The sequence below is a fragment of the Scomber japonicus genome, chromosome 4 (assembly GCF_027409825.1).
Source record: "Scomber japonicus isolate fScoJap1 chromosome 4, fScoJap1.pri, whole genome shotgun sequence".
NCBI classification, from domain to species: Eukaryota; Metazoa; Chordata; class Actinopteri; order Scombriformes; family Scombridae; genus Scomber; species Scomber japonicus.
This window is the reverse complement of record NC_070581.1, coordinates 22,397,450-22,418,487: the sequence shown is the minus strand read 5'-3', so window position 1 is coordinate 22,418,487 and position 21,038 is coordinate 22,397,450. Positions and strand designations below refer to the sequence as shown.

Here is a 21,038-nt window from a genome sequence, read left to right as displayed (position 1 = left end):
AGCTGCAGACACAAACCTACAATGTACAGCTGCCAAGAATACAGAGTATCCCCCCACCCATGGGCAGCCAGTGACACCATTTAGAGTGAGTTCTCACCTTCAACATCCCCTCTGTTGCTATTACAATATCAGGAACATACAGGGACACTGGGACCACACCCACCACAATGCTGTCACACAAACACACATAGTGTACACACACATACCAGGTAATGGAAAACTGTGTTGAGTTTCTTTCGGCCATCCTCCATCACTGAAGAGTTATCCAGGTCCTGCAGAAGCTTACTGTTGCTACCAGAGTCGAACCACTCTGTGGGAGGGAAAGATGGTGTGGGGGGAGGGGATATTAGAGAATTTCATCCTAAATTTGGAAAAGAATATGTGAGACAGAGGGCAGCCGTGCTCTAACTCCCTGTGTCACGACCTGTGGAAATATTCCTGGGCCATTAATCAAATCAGCTCTGCAGGCTCCACAGCTTTTGAAAGCAATAACTCTTTGTGATTATTACTGTACACTCTCCTCAATGCATTCTGTCATTTATTATATTGCAGCCCCAGGTTAGCGGAGCTTCATGAGAAGAACTGACCTTTTGCAAAGAAGATTACTATATCTCAGAGGGTTGGGGAGGGAGAGAGGATGAAAATAATCAGAGAAAATGTGCTCTTACCCAGGTCTACATCCTCTGCTCGGGGCCACTGGGAGAATGGCAGGTTTTTATAAAAGGCCTCTATGATTTTTTCCTTCACCTGGCAGATTGTGTCTGTATTCATGACCCTGACGGACAGCGAGTCCATGCCACAGCCCTGGAAAGACACGTTCATGTTCTGCAAACAAGACAGAGCAATAAAAATTTAGTGTTAAAAACATAAGCATGACTCACGAATGACTCATAACTCATCTGGCAGTCAACTTGTAAGTCTAACATTGCCCCCTGAGCTCTAGAAATCAAGACTGTGGATGTTAAAGATCAGACCTGTGGCTTGGCCTCAATGTTCTCACGAAGCAGCCACTCCTCGTTGAGGGTGTAGCGAGCCTTTCCTGTGATGGCGTCTATGGAGCCCTTGTTGATCTGCTGCTTGATTGCACACAGCAGCAGAAAGAAAGGCTCACCCACTGTTTCCTGAAGAATGCGGAAGAGTGGTGGAGTCAAATATCAGCAAACCAAGAAATTTTGATTGTGTTTTCTGATAAACAACCTTGCAAAAGTCTGCAATGGCTTTCTCATAACTTTACTGAGCCTTCTTCATTTCCATCCCCACCTTGAGGTAGCTGTACATGCAGATAGACATCCAGTTGGTCAGCATTTTCTCCACAACAGACTCAGTGCGGCGCAGCATCAATTTGGGATTCTTGGAAGCTGAGGCGTCAATCAGGTCCACAAGCAGATCTTTCATGATGCTGGTGTAGTACTCAAGCTTACCATGGAGGGCGATGGTGAGCAGTGATGCCAGGCTGCATCTAAACGGTGAGAAGACAGATTAGCAGAGGAGACAGATGAGCAAAAACATGCTGTTGCAAACATGGCCTGTCAGTGTGTGGCCAGTGGAGATTTAAAAATAACTACATTATGGGAACAACAACAAAGATTATTCTTCCCCAAAGCACCTGAGACAGCAGAGTTAAATAAAGGCCTGATCTAATGCAGGGAGTGTCTGGGTGAGTAAGTCCAGAAGTGTTGGGGATTTCCCAAACAAAGCCCCTTTAATCCACTAGAAAGAGGCTACATCAGTCAGTCCCAGGGATGTGGTCTTGCCTCTGGAATGTTTCTTTGATTCTCCACGATGACTGTCTAGTTTTAGGACACTAGGACAAAAACAGCTTCACTGATAGAAGACCAAGTATTTACAGACCACCATTTTCCTGAACAGTTAAGCCATTGTTTTTCTGTGAGCAACAGCTACAGGAGATAGTATGATGACTAAAGAATCTCCTCTTTGAAACTCTCTGAAAAATAGAGACAACACACAAGGCAATGCAATACAACAGCAGCTAAAAACTAACATGTTTACAAAATCTCATTTTAGTTTTGGTTGAAACTACTACTTTGGTTGTTAAGTGCTGCTGTTGTATTGAAAGGTGTTTCTGATAATGTGTCCACCTCGTTTACATATATGTAGGAATGGAGTAAAATAAAATACAACACTTCTGCTTAATGACCACAGAGCTGAATCAATATAAAATGTATTACTGGACTGATCAGATTGCATACAAGGTACTGGGGTAATTTATTTTTCTTGTCATTAATTGCACTGAATCTAGTCAATTATTTTTTTTTATTTTATTGAATAGCCTAAATTCAATCAAGATAGATGTGTTCTGTGTTCCTCCTTTAACTGCCAAACATGCAACACTTGATATAGTTACCTGTCTCGTACAGCAAAGTCCTTCTGCTGTTCCAAGGCGTGGACAAATGTGATCAGGAAGTGCTTGTTATTGAGCAGAGTGGAGAACAGAGTGATGCCCTCCTCTACGTTAGGCCTCGTGTTGTTGGTGGCCTGATGACAGAGGGGGGAATGAAAATTAAATTATTTCTCTGAGTGACTTCACCTAAACTGCATTACATACCTGCTGTGCCCTCCCAAATCTATTTCACCACCTCTTGTCTCAAGTGACCCATCTAGTAAACACTTCATCTTTCTATCAGAGCTCTTTCTTCTGCTTCTTCCTCATGCATCTTCCTCCCCTCTGGTTTTCTCTACACTATCTGTATCTCCAGCTCCGGTCGCTGACTGTGTGTGATTGTCTCTGAATGTGCCGAGTCGACTTAATGAGTATGGTCTATCTATGGGTGCGACTAAGCAGCAGTGTGATGAAGTCTTCCCTCTGGACTGCAGCCATATGGTGTGGTTTGCAGCCTGACAGAAGGAGAGCAGGGGCGTCCATTAAGATAAATGCCCGCCTGTGAGATTTACTTGCTGTGACCTGGAAAACACTTCCTGGGAAGACAATGTGGATCCAAGGCACTTCATCACCGTTAGACAGGCTCCCCCGGCTGCCGACCCAAAACTAGCGCTCCAATCGTTACTTTCTCTCTTTCCAACGTGCGCACAACACACAAGCACACATCCTTTCACTTCCAGTATGCTTTCCAACAAGTATGTGTGTGAAAGTGCACGCTTTCTCTCCCACTATCTTTAAATTTGTCACTGCTTTCCGCCCCTCCATTACGCAAACACACACACGCACAAACACACACGCACGCACGCACGCACACACGCACACACACACACACACACACACACACACACACACACACACACACACAAGCAGAAATGGATTTCCATGAAAAGCATACTGTTCGGTTGTCCAAGAGACAGTAGGAAGTGTGTCAACAACCTGCCATCAACTTGGTGGGCAGTGCATTGTTTGACTAGCTGAGCCTTTTTTGTGGCTGTCACTGGAAACCAATGAATGACATTAGTATTCATGTGCACGAACAAGAGCATACAGTGTACAAACACGCTAAACGCACACATACTTACAAGCACACAAACATAAAAATGCGCAATATGCTTTTTTTTACTCCTCATCAACAACGATCTCACAATGGAACTTTAATAAGCTTCACTGTGACCCACTTGAGAAACAAAGGAGTGAACAAGTACCCAAATCAAGGCACTCTGGCAGAAAAAAGCACATCCTAAAGGCTTAACCCCTCACCTTCCAGTCCTGTAGCAGTGGGTGGGTCTCTGGCAGAGCTCGAGGTCCCAGACCATCATTTTCATAGACGGGTTGGACCAGACTCTTCTCATAATCAGAGCACATCTGAAACACACATAAACGCACACAGAAAACTGTAATACAAAGTCACTTCTAGTCATAAACACAGGAAGATAGATAGACATGAAAAACAAAAAGAACTGGCGTTGAGACTTTGCAGACTGGAACCAAAGGGCAGAATTTCTTATTGAGGCCCTGAATAGGCCCTGACTGACCATGAAAAGGGAACATGACACCGTGACACAAAACATCACGAGCCTTAATAGCTTTAGAGACAAACTGACCCAGAGCCAAGAGGCAGCCTTTCAACTCAGTCTGTCATGTCAGGACAGCTACATTTGGCTTGTATTCTGTGTCTAAGTCTGTGTCTAAAACTATTTTGTGTGTGTGCGTAATCTAAGAGAACCAGAAGCTCTTGTGAAAAAAACCTCAGCATAAAGGGTCTCAAGTAGTCTATTTGCTGTCTAAGAAAACTATGGAGAAATGATACCGAAGCAGCAACACTTAAATTTATGTTTCTCTACATGCAGCTTTTCAACATACTCCCCCCCTCACTTCCTTCACAACCGAAAACAGTGTCCAGTATCCACTGCAACAAACCAGCACGGCTGTCATTGCGCAAGACCCTGTATACTTGCAAAACTGCGCGGGTGTGTGAGCTGGGGGAACGAGTGAGTTTTGAGAAATCAGGGGGAAAGTTTCCCTGTCTCAGTGCCCGTCATTGTTCTGTCTCCTTGAAAGACCATGCCTGTGGTTGGAAGACAAAGCGTGCTGAGTTGAGTCTGTCTGTATTGGTGGAAAAACACCCACCCACAGACAGACCCACAGTCTACCTTCAGTGTGGATCACACATCGAAAAATGCTTACCTATAGAGATCACATTAACTCTCCTCCAGGGTGCCAAACTACGCTACACTTAACGTTAGAAGTCTACTGTATGTTTAAAAGTCCCAAGGTGAATTTTTATACTGCATATTACAAGCAGTGGGAAATGAGAAAGGAAATATATTAAAACCCCATTGAGAAAAATGGTATTGTTAGTCTGCCAGTCGAGATCAGATAGCGCAGAAAAATAGAGTTTCTCACCTTGGGGAAGAACGTGCGTGTGACAAACTGTTTGTACTCCAAAAATGGGATACCCTGGCTGCGATTCAGCTCCTTGGTCAGGTCTGTCATATCCGTCTGCAGCTCAGCAAAGCCTGAAAGGACACAAACAATAAACAAACAGAAAAACCCAAAAGGTCTTGAGTATTGGGACTGTTTTTAATCCACATTTTTTTCCTGTTTCTGGCTCTGCAAGCTTGATTTGTTGCTGCACAAAATGAGTCAGAAATCTATTCGCGGGCTAATGCAATAAGCATGAAATTCTCTTGGCTGCTGCAGCATCTGCAAGAACTTGTCTGATTTCAGAGGAAGACATTTTTGATTGGACAAAGAATTGTATCATTCATTTTCCAAAATCTAGTGTCATGTTTTGGTTAAATACTAAATATTCAAAATGCTACAAGCAAACACTGATCCTCTGATCTTTTTCCTCCTCCTCTCTCTCTCCCCCTTTGCCAGATCGTGCAGTCCAGCATGGCATGCAGGCAAATATTTACCAAGTGACAATCAGAGCAGCCAAATCCATTCTGAGGCCCTCATCCAAAACATGTGTACAGGCTGAGGTTTACATGCTGCAGAAACAGTATCAGCGTGTCCAGACACAGTGTTGAATATGCATGCTAATATTGAGCTTATTGTAGCCACTTTATTGGATAGAATTTTCTAGGACAGGATAATGTTCTCCTCTAATGAGATGCTAGAGATCTCTTTATTGAAGAGCTCTTCCTGTCCCAGGATGAAAGACGTATTTGGGTTACAATGCCAGTTTCTTTAGACTGTGTTTGTGTAGAACGGAGGGAATACTACACCTGAGGGATGTAAAGCGTAAAACATATTTCATTACTCCTCCAGGTTATTTATCTTCTTGCTCACTAAAGTGTCCTCTAAACCACCAGTCAGTTCACACTGTCAACTCCTGATTAGATGCAGAAGGCCCGAATACCAAACCTCCCCTCTACCTTGTTTTCAGACAAATACCAAAACCCTCCCAATTCTGTAACCTGGAATATGTCAATTTCCCATCTTCCTTTACTCCTCCTTCTCTTCTGCTTTTATCACATCCTGCATCTCAGCAGAACTATCTCTCGCTTCATGCACACACACCCTGAACTCGGTCACACATCTATCCTCGTCCTTTGACTAAATAACCTCTCCTCCTCTCCCCCTCTCCCTCCCACGCCTCTGCTGCTTCTCGGACTCGTGGCCCTGACTCCCGCTCCTATCGCTTCCTCCCTCCATTTCTCTTTCTCTATCCATCCTCCCCATCTCCACACCATAAATCTGGGCACTCAGACACGGAGTGGCCTTCACACGGCTTTACTCTAATGCCCTAGACACACACACACACATACATACACAGACAGACACAGAGCACACACACACACACAGGCCTATAGAATAGACACAGCAGAGGCAATGTCGCTGCTCACTGTGTCTGTGTGTGACTGATCATTTGTCAGACACTGTGGTTTATGAGTCACGCTTACTAGGCACAAATCTGTCAACAGTTGTATTACCCTCCTACTTCAAACTAGAAAAAAAAGTCAAACAAACGCATTTTGCACACACGCATACACAAATACGCACAAACACACAAATGTATGTGGTCGATATTTCTGTCTTCCCACAAGCTCCTTTTTCATGTCAATCGACACAAAACATCATTTGAGGTCTGAGCAACTTTGATCACAGAGCTTGTACAAAGTTGAGGGTGTGCGTCTGTGCTTGTACGCGTTCCTGTGTAAACACACCTTTACGTATCTCCTCTCTGATCTGGGACTCCATCTCCTCCATTTGCAGTAGAGTTTTCTGCCAGTAGCGTTCTGCCCTTCGGCTCTTTGTGCAGTACACCACAAGAGCTGAGAAAGACAAAAGAGAGAGAGAGAGAGAGAGAGAGAGAGAGAGAGAGAGAGAGAGAGAGAGAGAGAGAGAGAGAGAGAGAGAGAGAGAGAGATGCAGTTTATATACTGTATGTTTCAAACCCACTGATGTCCTCTATTATATTAGAACATGATCAATGACATCAAAAGTGTGTCTAAAAGATTCTGTGGTTATGAAATAGCGTTCGGAAATTGTTGTATATCATCCCCTGTGAGCCTGTGAAGGATATGTGCCGGAATGTATCTGAATGTGATCAAATGTGATAAGAATGTGTAAATAAAATCTGCACACAGATTATTTCAACAGTTTTGTCAAATCCAAAAAGTCTAATAGGATTTGTGAATATCTGAGCACAGATTCAAAGCAGGAAAGTGTGTGAAAATCCACTACTGGCACAGATTCCCACCTGTACACCTGTCCCGCACGCACACACAGATTACAGAGTACAGTACACCCACAGATAGACAGACAGACAGACACACACACACGTGCTGTAAGTACATGGACAGAGCAGAGAGTGAAGGGGAACAGTGAAGTCTTTGTGCTCTCACTACTGAAGAGAGATGAAGCAAATGCGGGAAACTATGACCCCCAAATTCCTTTTATCTGTTCCACATCTGGAGCATCCATCGCTACAGCAGGCATACATCCATCATCTGCTGGTAAGCATTTGTGCACAACTTACCCACAGTGCACAGCAACAGCAGCACACAGCACACCACAATGGAAACCACGATGGCCAGCTCACTGCCACCCAGCTGTACTTTGGCTATGGTGTGACGAAAGTTCCCCAGTTGCACCTACAAAGAGGAAGAAAGAACAACAACATGTGATACTGTCCAGAGTTCCTTTTGAAAATCTACCTCCCCTATTTTCTTTATTTTTTGCTGTCACTTTTACATTCCACTGCTAAAGTACAGTATATCCAATCATCAATAATTTGTTTTTCTTTTATCATAGTAGTAGTAGTTTATTTGTGTTCAGCCCACATGAACTGAAAAGACATTTGTCTGAAAAAAACATGAAATATTACACATTGTTAACAAAAAACTCCTCCTAACCATTACAGGTATAATTTGCCACAAATATGGTACCCTTCAAAAACATAACTGAAGTATATAATCATCCAACCAGAAGAAGTCATAAGAAATTAAGGACATCTTAATATAGCCTTAAATCATCAAAATGAGCAATAAAAGTCACTAAATCAAATAACAAAGCCTATTTTCTTCAGGAAGTCCATTGAAGCTACCTTACTGTACCTAACGCAGAGCCTAAGAGAGCTATGTAAGTTCTGCTATATGTAACTAAAACAAAACATTTTTCATGAGGCTATATGGTTGTAATTAAGATTTGTACCAGACGCTGACAGATGACAGATGCCTTATACAGCAGGAGCCATTTGTGTTTCATGAATATTACAATCTGACCTGCTTTGGAGAGAAAGGGATCACACAAATAAAGATGTTACGTCCCATGTTCAGAATATATTTCTTGTGAGTCCCAAGTTACCAGTTTACTCCAAGGATGTGCAAAGGTGCAGGAAAGGGAGTGCTGTGTCTGTTTTCCTTGGGTTTGTTCAAAGCCTAGAGGCAGCATTTTGGATGGGCTGGATGTGAGGAGCCGATTTAATGTTTAAGCTGGAGTAGAGAGAATTATAGTAGTCCGAGAGAGGGGAAATAAATGCATGGAAGTCCTTCTCAGGATATAAATTATTTAATTTTAGCAATAGTCCTCAGCTGAAGGAAGCATGGTTGTAAAGCCCTGAATACTTAACAAAAAATGACAGGTTGGTGTTAAACAGGACCTTCTGTTGTCTCTTTTTCTTAAAGATTCTTCTATGAATCTTGTATAATGGCTATGTTGACGCTGTGCTTAATAATGGTTGTGCCATTTAAGTAAATTTGAAATTGAGGGAGAAATAGATAAGGACAGAGGCTGAGGCAGAGACAGACAGGGCAGTAATGAGGACAGACACTAAAGTGCATTAAGTGTTCCTTGTAATATCTTGTAAAAATCCATCCATGCAGTTTAACGTGGGCAATTATTAATGAGAACAAAATTGTGTGATGCCTGCACACATGTACATATGAACACACACATACATCTTCATGAACAAAGGTGCAGAGACACAGAAAAAAAATTACACAACGCAGATTTTGAAAAATGGTCTCTCGCTGCAACGAGCTGGAGGAGTCACCCGGTTCAGAGTAACCCAGATGTGACAAGAAAAGGACTTTCACTTCTGCCTTCTGATTAGTCAGCAGGGTCTATGTGGTCCCTCCTCACATCCTTCCCTCTCCTCACCCAATCCGAACATATTTCATAAAAAAAAGAGCCTTAGATAAAAAAGCCTCCAATCCTCACACCAAATCCCTCTTACACTGGTGTTACTGTGAGAGGGAAAACTGGCTCACTGGGCTCCTTCCATCTTTCTCTTTCTGGTCCAGGCAATTATTTACCCAGACCAGCTAGATAAGGCCTTCTCCTAGAGACTGCAACATCCAGGCCTGGTGTAATGGAAGGGAAAATGCCATTGTTCTAGGTTTTGCTCTGGGTACAAAAACACTGCTTCCCCACATCCACTTCTGCAGCTCAGCTCCACGTCTGAGCCAAGTAAAACAGAGGCATGTAAAAATAGATCAGCCACCGAAAGTAAGTGAAGAAACATAAATGGCCATGAGCTATGCATAAGCCAAACATGTATGCATTTATTCAAATGTGCCGACACAAAAGAAAATATACGTGCACTCTGTATTTATGCCCCTGTCGAATGTGCACACAAATCATCCTCACTGCTAACGTGCAGAAAGGAGATGCAGGCAGCCCACCCATTTGTGTTATGACATTTCATTTGACCCTTGCCCTGCCTTTATGTCTTTGCTAATTGCCTGTGTTTATTCTCAGACATCCTGAGAGACAGTGGGTGGATGAGAGGCAAGGGGGGTGCTAGAGCGAGCCACAGGTACACAAGAAGAGACAGAGAGATTTCTTCTATTTCTGTGTCATGAGTGTTATGGGAAAACTGTTGTTACAGTACAACTCAACCAACAGACAGAGAGACTAACATATGTTTCTGAGCTATTTCAGCAAACCACTCACAGTCTGGCTCATATTTAAATATAGATGAATGCCTTTCCCCCTTAATAAAGCCCTATCAAAAGAGGCCAGAATGGCCCAACACATGGGCAGAGGAATGAGAGTGTCTGGATTTATCAGGACTGCACAGGGCGCGACTACAATACGTCGTGATTAAGACCTTTAATTGTAATGGAAAGAGCTCGGAGACAAAACAAAAACACGAGTGAGGATAGAGATCATGTGAGTAGACAGTGTCTGTGTGATAGGTAATTGTGTCGGTGATGACAGGCGGACTGATAAAGGATATAGGAGATAAAGGAGAAGTGGTAAACATTTCACTGTTCTACTTTGGCATTGTGGCACCAAGTGACAGCTCACCACCCCCACTGACTGCTGATTCATAGCGACATGCTCAGAGACTACAAACCATTCATAATGCATAAAGAGAGACACACACACACATACCACTGACTGTTCATGGACCTATGCAGATCAACGAACATCACAGATGGTTTGACAGATGGGTGATATCCTTACATTATCAGGGTCTATCAAGCAATATTTTTAAGACGAGGTTGTGTGTGTGTTTGTATTTTACTGTAATGCTTTAAATGCTTGCACACTTACAGTGACAGGCAGCTCTCCTTCGCTAGAGCTCAGCAGTCCGTTGATGGTGCAGTGAAACAGCTGGTCGTTATGGAAGCTGATGTTACAAGGATAGGAGCCAATCATCACTGAGTATTCTTCCGGCACCAGTTCCAGATCGCTCGGCCCTTTCTGTGCCAGAGAAGAACAAAAACAACCGTTGGTCAGTCAGTGGTTAGAGACCACAGGGGCATGGTTTGAACAGACACAGATAACATTCATAAAGACCACAGTAGCTTCACCGACACATGTGCAGACATACACACGCGCACACACACGCACGCACAGACAGACAGACAGACAGACAGACAGACAGACAGACAGACAGATAGACAGACACACACACACACACACACACAGACACACTCACACACACACACAGACACACACGCAGACACACTCACACACACACACAAACTTAGAAACCGAGCTGGGGCAGGCCTGTCATGCAGCTGTCACACAGAGGAAGCCAGCAGAAAACTCATCAGTTTGGGCTAGAGTTCAGCTTATAGCAGCAAACATTCCCGCCGCCTCTCTCAAATGGCCAGAGAAGTTTCTACAAACAAACCCACTGACAGTCATTCCTGCCTCTGCCCAGAATAACTTTCTCAGGGCCTCTACAAGAGCCTTCTGGAATAAACTGCACGGTCATTTCACTTAATCGCTCAACCTCTGTCCTGTCTCCATCCAAGACCCGCCTCTGACTGCTAAATTCTAGTTTTATTAAAGGGGTACAACACAGCAACAACTGTCTGAAAAAATAACCCTGATGATATTATACTGATGTCATGTCTCACCTTGGGTTTGGAAGGCACTGATTTATAACATATAGATAACAGACATAACTGCGTTATGAACAGAGAGCATGAAGTTTAAAAGATTATTAAAACATTTTTTAACCTTTAACCTTTAGCAGTGCTCTCTTTTTCGGGAATACCCTGATCACATTCACACAGTTACACATATTCATACCTGGAAGCTGCCCAGTACAACCACAATCTGATCTTTCGACCACTGAGCAACCCCACTGGAGCAGGTGGGGTAAAGGGCCTTGCTCAAGGGCAACTCAGTGGTGGCGATGATGGAGGGGCAAGTGCTGCTTTTTCACTTTCCGACCCAGATTCATCCCCTCCAGTCATAAGTTCGCTTCTCTAACCTTCAGGCCACCACTTCCCAAAAGATGTGGGTGTAATGAAACCAAAATGTAGTGGTTTGGGGGCAGTTCAATTTAAATGTGGTGTCTTTTGCAACTCTCTGGAAGTTCACTATTAAATACTATAGGAACATTTTAGTTAAGTTTATTACAACGTACAACTTATTTTTATAGCTTTTTTATCAGCTATAATAACATAGTACTCTTGAAAGTGATTGCTACATCACACTCTATTATAAGCAAAACTAGAGCTGTAACCATTAGTCGATTAATAATTTATTTCAGCAGCAACCCTGTTCCTGCTGAATAACTCAAGCTGAGCAGGTGTGGGCTTGGTTAGTACTTGGATGGAAGACCTCCAAGCACAAACTTGGCTGCTGCTGGAAGTGGTGTTGGTGGGCCAGTAGGCGGCAGTCTTCCCTCTGGTCCTAATAAATGCTAATAAGTCCCAATTCCCCAGGACAGTAACGAGGACAGTGTGAAGTAGAAGATGATATCCATGAGATATTAAACTGAGGTCTTGACTCACTGTGGTCATTAAAGATCCCATGGCATTTCGCAAAGAGTACAGAGTTCCCTGTTGTCCTGGCAAAATTCCCAACCTGGTTCTTTCCATCTGGCCACCTAATAATCCCTCAGTGCAATTGGCTCAATGGTTCCCTCCCTCCACACCTCAATCTGATGTGTGGTGAGCGTTCTGGCTCAAAATGGCTGATGTGCAACACCAAGGAGGGTGCTACACATCAGTGGTGATTGAAGTGAGTTTCCCCCCTTCACTATGAAGTGCTTTGGGTATCAAAATAAAGTGCCAACTACTTTGACAATAGATTAACTGTTTGGAGTCCACTTCTTTTTTTTTTTTGTTCTAGTTCCCTTTTCTTAAATGTGAATATTTTCAGTTTTCTATGACAGTGAACTGAATATATTTGGGTAGTGGACACACAATGTTTTAGTTTACATATTGGGGTTTGGGATTTTTCAGCATTTTCTGAAAGAAAAAATAGTATTATTTTATCATCAAAATAATACTAATATCAATACTACTACTAATAATAATAATAATAGTAATAGTAATAATAATAATAATAATAAAAGAAACAATACAATTAATTGTTATTTGCAGGCCCGTAGGGAAAACCAAACCGTAAGTAAATTGTGCCTGATGTTTACTACAGTTTAAGTAATAATTTAACTGTGCCTTTGTTTTCTCTTCCACATGAGTGGCCTACCTGAGGGTTTATTTACAACATCTGATTGTCTGACTCCTAAATCTCTGCAATTACCTGGGTGAGTACAATGTTATTATTACCAATAGGGATGTCAGAGAAAAATACGAAAAATAAGAGCCACTTCGAATGAAACTGCAATTTCCCTTTAATAAAAGAATGACAAGTGAAGAAGTATGTGCATGTGTTTATCCCCAGTGTGCTTCCTTGCTTTGATTACACCCTCAGGGCCCTGTCCTGTCCCTACTGCAGGATGCCACCCCCCAGGTCTCTGTCAACAAATGCTTCCTAAGACACACACACACACACACACACACACACACACACACACACACACACACACACACACACACACAAGCACACACACGCGTGCACACACGTACACACACACATACACACAGGCAGACACACATACTTGTATACATCCAGGCACAAAGAGTGTAATATACTAATGCAAATTTGTTGGAGCATATTGTAAAATATACTGTATAATCCCCATGTAATGCATTTTCACACTCTCCGTCTTCAGACCAAAACAATGAAATCTAAAGGCCAAAACAGGATGGAACCAAACAAAACCCACCCACATTCCAGCTCAGGTCCTTAATATAGGATCTGGCTGACTAACAAGCTCCTATTAAACAAACACACACATTCTCTCGCCAGCCTCTCTCCCCCCTTCAGGTCCACCACCCGTGGAATCCACCTTCCTAAAAAAAACAGGAAACAACAGGCGAGTCGCCCATGTAGACAGGCTGAGGCAGCGATTCCTGCAGGGGCCTCATCCTGACATACACAAAAACACATAAAGAGGAAGCTACATCATTCAAACTTCCTTGTCTATGCCGTTAGCATGTGCATGTCATACGGTGTCACAGCCGGCAGCTCTTGAGTGATGAATCCATGCAGACAGGTGCTTAGATCAGCCTGAGCACAGGAGCATGGGACCTCCCACTGAGCTGCCACTGTACCCTTCCCCCCATGGACCCCCAACAGATATCAACACGTTTCAGAGGACATGGCCTTTGATGTGTTTTATGTGCCTCTGGTTTATGTGAATATGAATAAAGGAACATTCAACTCTTTCTGCTTACAGTGGGGGCAGCAAGGTTTACAGAAGTGGTGAATGCAACCTTTGGAAAACACCATCACTTGTTCTGAGGTTTGTTTGGGAAAGTCAAGAATGTCAATAGCCTTTGTCAGTCTCTGACAAAAAATTGTTTTATGTAGGCATAGATTTTTAGTCATGCCAGCTGTATGGCTTTATGGATGGCAATGTTGGCCTGTTGTACAGACATTCTTGGTCCCCAGAAAATGAATCCTGATGACTTTGGGGATTCTCTGACTTTTCACTATGAGGATAACATTGTGTTTTTAGTGAAATGCTGTGATAAACTATGCCATGATCTGGTATTTATACTGTATACTTTGAGTGAAAAAGTTTCACAATAGTTTTCTCTTGCTATTTTGTAGGTTTTCTTTTCAGATTCATGTTGGCTAATTGTTGTTATGGCTGCTCCTGTCTGACCTGAGTAAAACCTACTTCAAAAGTACAGTGAAGTGTATTTTTCAGAAACCATTATCAGGTAAAAAAATATTATTTTTTCAATACTTTATTATCAAATACTTGCAAAAATAAATTACCTTCTCTCAGCCACGACTGTACTAAACTACTACTGTGTTTAGTGCTAATTGGCAAATGTTGACAAGCTAACATATAAAGAACGCTGGGATAGTGAACATGTTAAATAATAACTGCTGAACATCAGCGTGTTAACATTGTTATTGTGAGCATCTCAGCATTTAACACAAGGGATGGCTGCAGACTATCAGTTTTGGTTTTTTGTAAAGATTAAAAAAATGTTGTGTTGTTTATTATTATCTGACCTAGTTCCAAGTTCCTCAAATACCTCGTTTATTAAGCTCAGTTTCTTAACAAATCTCTTACTAAATCCTCTCTCTCTCTCTCTCTCTCTCTCTCTCTCTCTTTTAGTAAAGCACCATCTACAAAATACTGAGGTAGTAATGTAATGTCGCAGAAATTCTCCTTTTATGTCTGAGAGCCACTCATTCTCTAAAGAATCAAAGACTCGTGATGAATCTCTTTTACTTCATGCAGCATGGAGAGAAAGACACAACAGCGTTGCCGGTTGTTCCCTGGCAGAGACATTCAGAGTGTCTGCCTTTATACCATCATGTAAACAGGATGGAGCAAACATTTCATGCTGTCATAGTTACAATTTAACAGTAGAGAAACCTAGTTCAAACTGGTTTCTACATACATGCCTATCTGCATATACTATACAAAGTTACGTTTTCAGTTTACTTTCTAAATATTATAGTTATAATATTAAGTTTTGACAACGCTCTTAAACTCTAACCTTAGTGCTAAACTATTGCTGCTTGTTTGTGTTTAATGAATTTGATCCTTGGTGTGTAAAATACAGTTGGATAAAGTTTCAGTATCAGTAAAACAGCAGTATACTCATCATTTTGTGTACTGGCTGAAAAACCGCAATTTTCTAAATGAAGTTAAATGTTTGCTTGTCTTATCAACATATCAGTGAAGCACTAATCGCAACTTCCTGTCTCAGCAGTCTCACTCACGTTGATGATGAGTGTCAGTGGCTCTCCAGGGTGGTGTTTAATCAGTTTCTCCTTGTTGGCTGTGAAGAACTGAGGGTCTTCCACGTACTCCAGGGGGAAGTGACCTTTATGAGGCTCCACCTCCTCTTCCTCTGCCTCATCCTCAGAGAACGAGGGGCTGTCTCCGGTGTAGAGGACTTCATTCAGGAAGAACTGCACCGAGGTCTGCTGGGACTGGCTAGATGGCGGGGACGGGCAGGTGATCATCGACTGGGAAAGCACTGAGCAATGCTGAAGAGGGACCGGGGAAGACAAGGAGACAATCTATATTTATGACTACATGACACACTTTTTTAACACAATTTTACTTTGTTTCACTTTTAGAAATTCCCACAAGACTGATTACATGGTTGAGTTTTGCCAAGAAAAATGGGAAACAATTCAGCATATTACTCACTGTTTGTCCAATTCCCAGCACCTGCATGGTGACACTCTGCACCAGATCAAAACCATGGCCTGTCACTGTGATGGTCCTGCCACCACTGTGAAACAAATACCCATCCCCCACGCACACATAGACAGACACACACACACATCCGGACAGAGAGTCACATCTCAGCAATGACAAAAATGTGACAAATTCGCACTGGTATGCAAATACATTGGAACACTGCAGCGACTACACCAATATGAGAGCAAAACAGGGGAACAGATAGTAATGCAAAACAGCTCGACTGCAGTGAAAATCCGCACACATGTCATCAAAGACATGCCTCTGCCCTGTCACACACATGCTGTGCTATTTAGAACACAATAGGGAGAAGATCCAGCATATCAGGGTGACATTACAGTAATGACTTATGTCAGTGACTCTGGGAGGGGAACCGCAGAGTCATTCAACTTGAGATGATTAAGACATTTTGGATTTAATGCTTGTGATGTGTGTGCCAGTCTACTTACCTGAGGTAGCTCTTTTTGGGGTGGATTAAGCTGATAATGGGGTTCTTCTCATAAGTGTATGTGGTACTAAGTTCGGCACTCTGACAGGGAAGGTTTTCAAATTCCACGCACACTGCTACTGAGTCAGTGTTTGCCTGCAAGGCTGGAGGCATGGTGCACTCAATGGTTTCATCTGTTTTCCTGAAAAATGAGGTAAACATTGTAAATGCACATCTTCAATCAATCCCATAAATGTTTCCATCTGAGTTATGTTTATTGCAGTTTGGCAGAATGTTTCAAACAACCACTATTTTTGAGCAGATTTCACTATAGTTACAAGTACAGCTGCTGATATTGAATGTGACATTTGTGACAAAAATGGGGACTTAAGATTTGACTTGGGCTTAACAAAGGTGAGACTTGAAGGTTTTTTCATTCAATTCTCAAGTTCTGACTTTGTATGTTGCTCAATGTTTCATAAGTCTGTGCAGCACTTGGTGTCAGCTATGTAAATATGGGAGAAAAGGAAGTTGTTCAAATGTTGTGTCGTTTAATGAGCAGTCAGAGATAAGAAGACTTGTATCTTGACTTGCAATATGCTCATGAAGACTTGCTCCTATTTGCACTGAAAGTCTTGAGACTTGACTTGTCTTGAAGTGACTCTGGTTTCATGCAATTTAAAATAAGTGATACTCACTCTGTAATGATGCATTCCTGCGTGTTGTTGACCTTGACTCTGACCTGAGAGCCGATGTCCAGGTGTTCACCTCCGATGATCACTCTGGTTCCTCCAGCACGAGAGCCCTTCCTGGGCTCAATGTACATCAGTTTTGGTACCTGAATACAAAGAAGAGACACAAAACATGACTAACAAGACATCATATTTATCCCAAGACAGCTGACAGTTTCTGTCACTGGAAAAGACAGGCTTATTCAAACTGTCTTTTGCTATCTATGATCCTTTTCCTGACACCAAATACAAATTTCTCCTCATCCTTTGAGGTTCAAATATATCTCTCTCCACAGATTGGCCAAGACAGCTGCTGACTATAACAGTAAATTAGTGAAGAAAGCTGTGAAGACAGCCCACGCTGCAGTATGTTAACCTGCTGCTGAAGCCAACAGGCCTTTGGGCCCAGGCTTGCAGGACAGCAACTGCAGGAAAGAAGCACTGATGTTTACGCATACCCATGAAAAACTGCATGCACACACAGTAATATGCACATGCAAACACACACACACACACACACACACACACGCATATACAGCATATGCACACACACACACAAAATCCTCAGGCAAAGATGAATATCCCTGTCTAGCTGTGCAGCTACCCGCATCAGCATTCCCCGCTCTTTCCAAACCCTCCATCCCCTCCATGAACTTCGCCTCCAGGGAAACCTCTTATCCTCACTGACAGGATTCACTTCCTCAGTGTGCACGGATGGAGGAGACCTATTGTACGTTTGTGTGTCAGAGTGGGTGTAAGGAGGCAGATGTTTCCGTCCCAAGGTTCGAGGAAGGAGATGCAGTAGAGGCACATATCCTGTCTCCAAAACAGTTTCCCTTTCTCCCACATCTTCCCCTCAATGCTCTGCAGTAAAAACCTCTCTCACACTGAGCACCTCAGAGTTGGATAAGGAAGCCCAAGAGGGGTTCCCACAACAGCCATGCTTTATATTTGTTGTTCTGGATTTCCTTCATCCTTATGTATCAAGAAAGGCTTCAAGATCAGGGTGATTTCTCCAAGGGATGACTCACAGGCAGAGCTGCTCTTAGAAGCCGCTGAAATGATGGGCTGTTCCAGCACTGAATTATGAAAACCTCTTTGTCCATAAACAAAAAGAAACAAAGGGCTTACATGGGTATTTCCACAGGCTAAATGCTCTTAATCCAATGGGAGACTGTGTGGGTCGAGGTCAATTAACACAATGCTGGCTAGCTCACTTTGACCAGTGATGGATTTGGAGCAAAGGGACATTCCAACAATTGCCATATTTGTTTTTGCTGGCAGCAGAGTGCAGAATGACAATGGTGCTTAGTTGCAACTCAGATAAACGTTTGAAGATTCCCACACACTCACATTCCTCAGAATCATAAAACGCATCTGTTAACACTCAACTGACACACTTGGGAAGGCTTTCCCAGTGGGGAACAAGGAACAAGAGAAAGTAGAAGAAGAAGAATGTGGAGGGAGAGACGGACAGAGCAGAGATCAGCAGGAGGGTAGATATTGGGAGAATACTCACTAAGTATGAGAAGCTTTCCTTTGACATCCCCATCCCACTCTGATCCACATGCACTCGGACAATATCCGTCCTCTCGTATGCAGATGCCCCAGTGACACACACCAGCCTAGGGAATTGAAAAAGAGCGTGACCTCCTTGTTTGGTTGTCAAAACAATACAATCAGAGATCAGCTAATAAAGTCAACAACATAGATAACATAGATAACATTCACAAATGCAGCTTCTTTTAATTAGGTAAGCTAATTTTAAAAAGGGAGTTGCCCGGCTCAAATTGCAGCGAGTGAATGCAGCCAATATAGAAAGAGGAAGAAAGAGATTTTGATCGTGACTGCTCAACAAAGACGCATAATTAATCTTGGAGAATGGTGGTTATTAACTAATTTATCAAAGTGTATTGCATTTACATATGGAATCCAATAAAGCATTCAGATATCAGATATTAAGAGATGTAAAGTTCAAAGCACCTCAGACCAGATGTGTCTAACCACAGAGGAGATTAAGGGGCTGCCGAGGCTTGTTCTCTTGCCTCCTGGCTGTGATTAAGCCTTGTGTCATCAGTGCATGCTCTACAGGGACGTCTCATATTAATGACACTGTGGTGTACCGAGGCGCAGGGATCTACTGTTCTGGGGCCTCACTGGGATAAATGCACTGGAGGGGGGCAACACAACCTTTATCACCTCACAGGATCCCCTCCTGGCTTGACACTCTGTCGGTTTATTTAGTCAGGTGCCTGGTGCTTCAACAGTTATAAATTCTCAGCCAGTGATCGGATGATTGACAGAGGAATTGCAGGGAATTTACATATGTGGAGGAGCTGTGTTTTATGTAGGTGGGCCTGGCAGGATATGTGGAAGGATGAAGCAGGGCTGGACAGATTCAGGCTTGGTTGGGGTCAGGTTGTTGGGCAGGAAAAAATCTGTGTCTGAGTGTGTTTTTTAAATGTCAGGCATCGTCCTACCTACTCAAATCAATATGCACTCTATTTTAACTGAACCAAAACTGTATCAACTGAATCACTGCAGCATTTAATGAGCACAATTAAAATATGGATGTTCTTTATGAGCTTGAACGGCAGTTAAAAATGTTCTAAAACAACCTGCAGTAACAGCCATCTGTTGATAGCAAGGTATGGATTTCTGCTCATTAATTACAGGGGCATCAGGTACAGAATATCGTTACACTCAAATTACACTCTGTCAGTTACGTGCCATGAGGGCAGCCACACACCTGTTTGAAGAAAATTATTCATTTCACATGCTCTGATTTAGGAAGAAAGAAAAAATAGGCCAAACAAAATGAAACATAACCATTCACAGATTCAAGCCTGAGGGCAACATAAGAAATTGGAACATGAATCTGTCTAAACCTGCTTTGGGCCTAACTGGAATCAGGCTGAGAATCAAACTGTTATCAAAACAGTACATTGAATCATTTGATATCTGCTTTTTAACCATCCTGTTAAGGATTATTCTGTGTGAAAACATAAAACCAACATTTCTTGAAGAGGACAGACACAGACAGTAGATAGAAGCTGTGATGAAGCCAGCCTGAAGCATTTAAACTCTGGATGTGTGTGTGTGTGTGTGTGTGTGTGTGTGTGTGTGTGTGTGTGTGTGTGTGTGTGTGTGTGTGTGTGTGTGTGTGTGTGTGTGTGTGTGTGTATGCGTGTGTGTGTGTGTGTGTGTGTGTGTGTGTGTGTGTGTGTGTGTGTGTATGCGTGTGTGTGTGTGTAAGTCTGATGTTGATGCACTGTGATCAGAGTCAAAGGACAAGCAGTAGGAGCAGAGAGAGCCTGGACTGCCCCTTGCTCCACATTCCAGCAACGCCCCACTGCTGAGATATTATGGGTTTCAGAGGGTGATATTTTGGCTAGTTTTGGAGATGTCTATGATCATTTGCCTTGAGTAGATGATGAGGATTGTCAATAATCAAGTACTGGTGTGTTTGGATGTGAGTGTTGTCTCGGTCTGCGGTATAGACGGGGCGGAGGCCACTCAAGGCTCACGTGAAAATGATAAGAGAGGGCAGCATGGAGAACCAGTGCTAAATATTCAGAGAAGCACTCCAGTAAATGAGGTGTGCCTGAACTGACTGCGTCATTCATTAAAATGTTGACAGCAAGAATGAGTGGAGCACCCTCTCACCAGAGCCACACATTTTCCTTTTGGCACACAGATGTGAACTTTCACCTCTCAGCACATAAGCAGACACCTGTCTCAACAGCCCTGGTAAATGAGCTCCCATGTGCAGGTGTGTGTGTGCTGGTGAGTGTGTGTGTGTGTGTGTGTGTGTGTGTGTGCGTGTGTGTGTGTGTGTGTGTGTGTGTGTGTGTGTGCCAGCTTGAATTTCAGAACATCTAAGTGATTTGTGAAGTAGGGTTATTTTGTCCAGTCTTTACTCTTTAGGGGTTAGAATTGGGCTTGGATATTTTTCTCTAAATTAAGTTAATA

At 42.8% G+C, this 21,038-nt stretch overlaps 1 protein-coding gene across 1 annotated transcript in view; it reads right to left on the bottom strand.

The window, feature by feature from the left end:
- Positions 1 to 21,038, bottom strand: part of plxnd1 (plexin D1) — a 63,715-nt gene that overhangs the window by 9,650 nt on the left and 33,027 nt on the right. The window contains exons 14-28 of the mRNA XM_053317448.1: positions 18,586 to 18,691; positions 17,034 to 17,173; positions 16,358 to 16,537; positions 15,855 to 15,939; positions 15,419 to 15,688; positions 10,415 to 10,564; positions 7,392 to 7,506; positions 6,577 to 6,684; positions 4,808 to 4,920; positions 3,662 to 3,766; positions 2,366 to 2,496; positions 1,261 to 1,459; positions 975 to 1,121; positions 669 to 825; positions 207 to 310 (exon numbers count right to left, since the gene is read on the bottom strand). Of these exons, the coding sequence (XP_053173423.1) occupies positions 207 to 310; positions 669 to 825; positions 975 to 1,121; positions 1,261 to 1,459; positions 2,366 to 2,496; positions 3,662 to 3,766; positions 4,808 to 4,920; positions 6,577 to 6,684; positions 7,392 to 7,506; positions 10,415 to 10,564; positions 15,419 to 15,688; positions 15,855 to 15,939; positions 16,358 to 16,537; positions 17,034 to 17,173; positions 18,586 to 18,691 (2,110 nt within the window). The remainder of the gene's footprint in view (positions 1 to 206; positions 311 to 668; positions 826 to 974; positions 1,122 to 1,260; positions 1,460 to 2,365; positions 2,497 to 3,661; positions 3,767 to 4,807; positions 4,921 to 6,576; positions 6,685 to 7,391; positions 7,507 to 10,414; positions 10,565 to 15,418; positions 15,689 to 15,854; positions 15,940 to 16,357; positions 16,538 to 17,033; positions 17,174 to 18,585; positions 18,692 to 21,038) is intronic.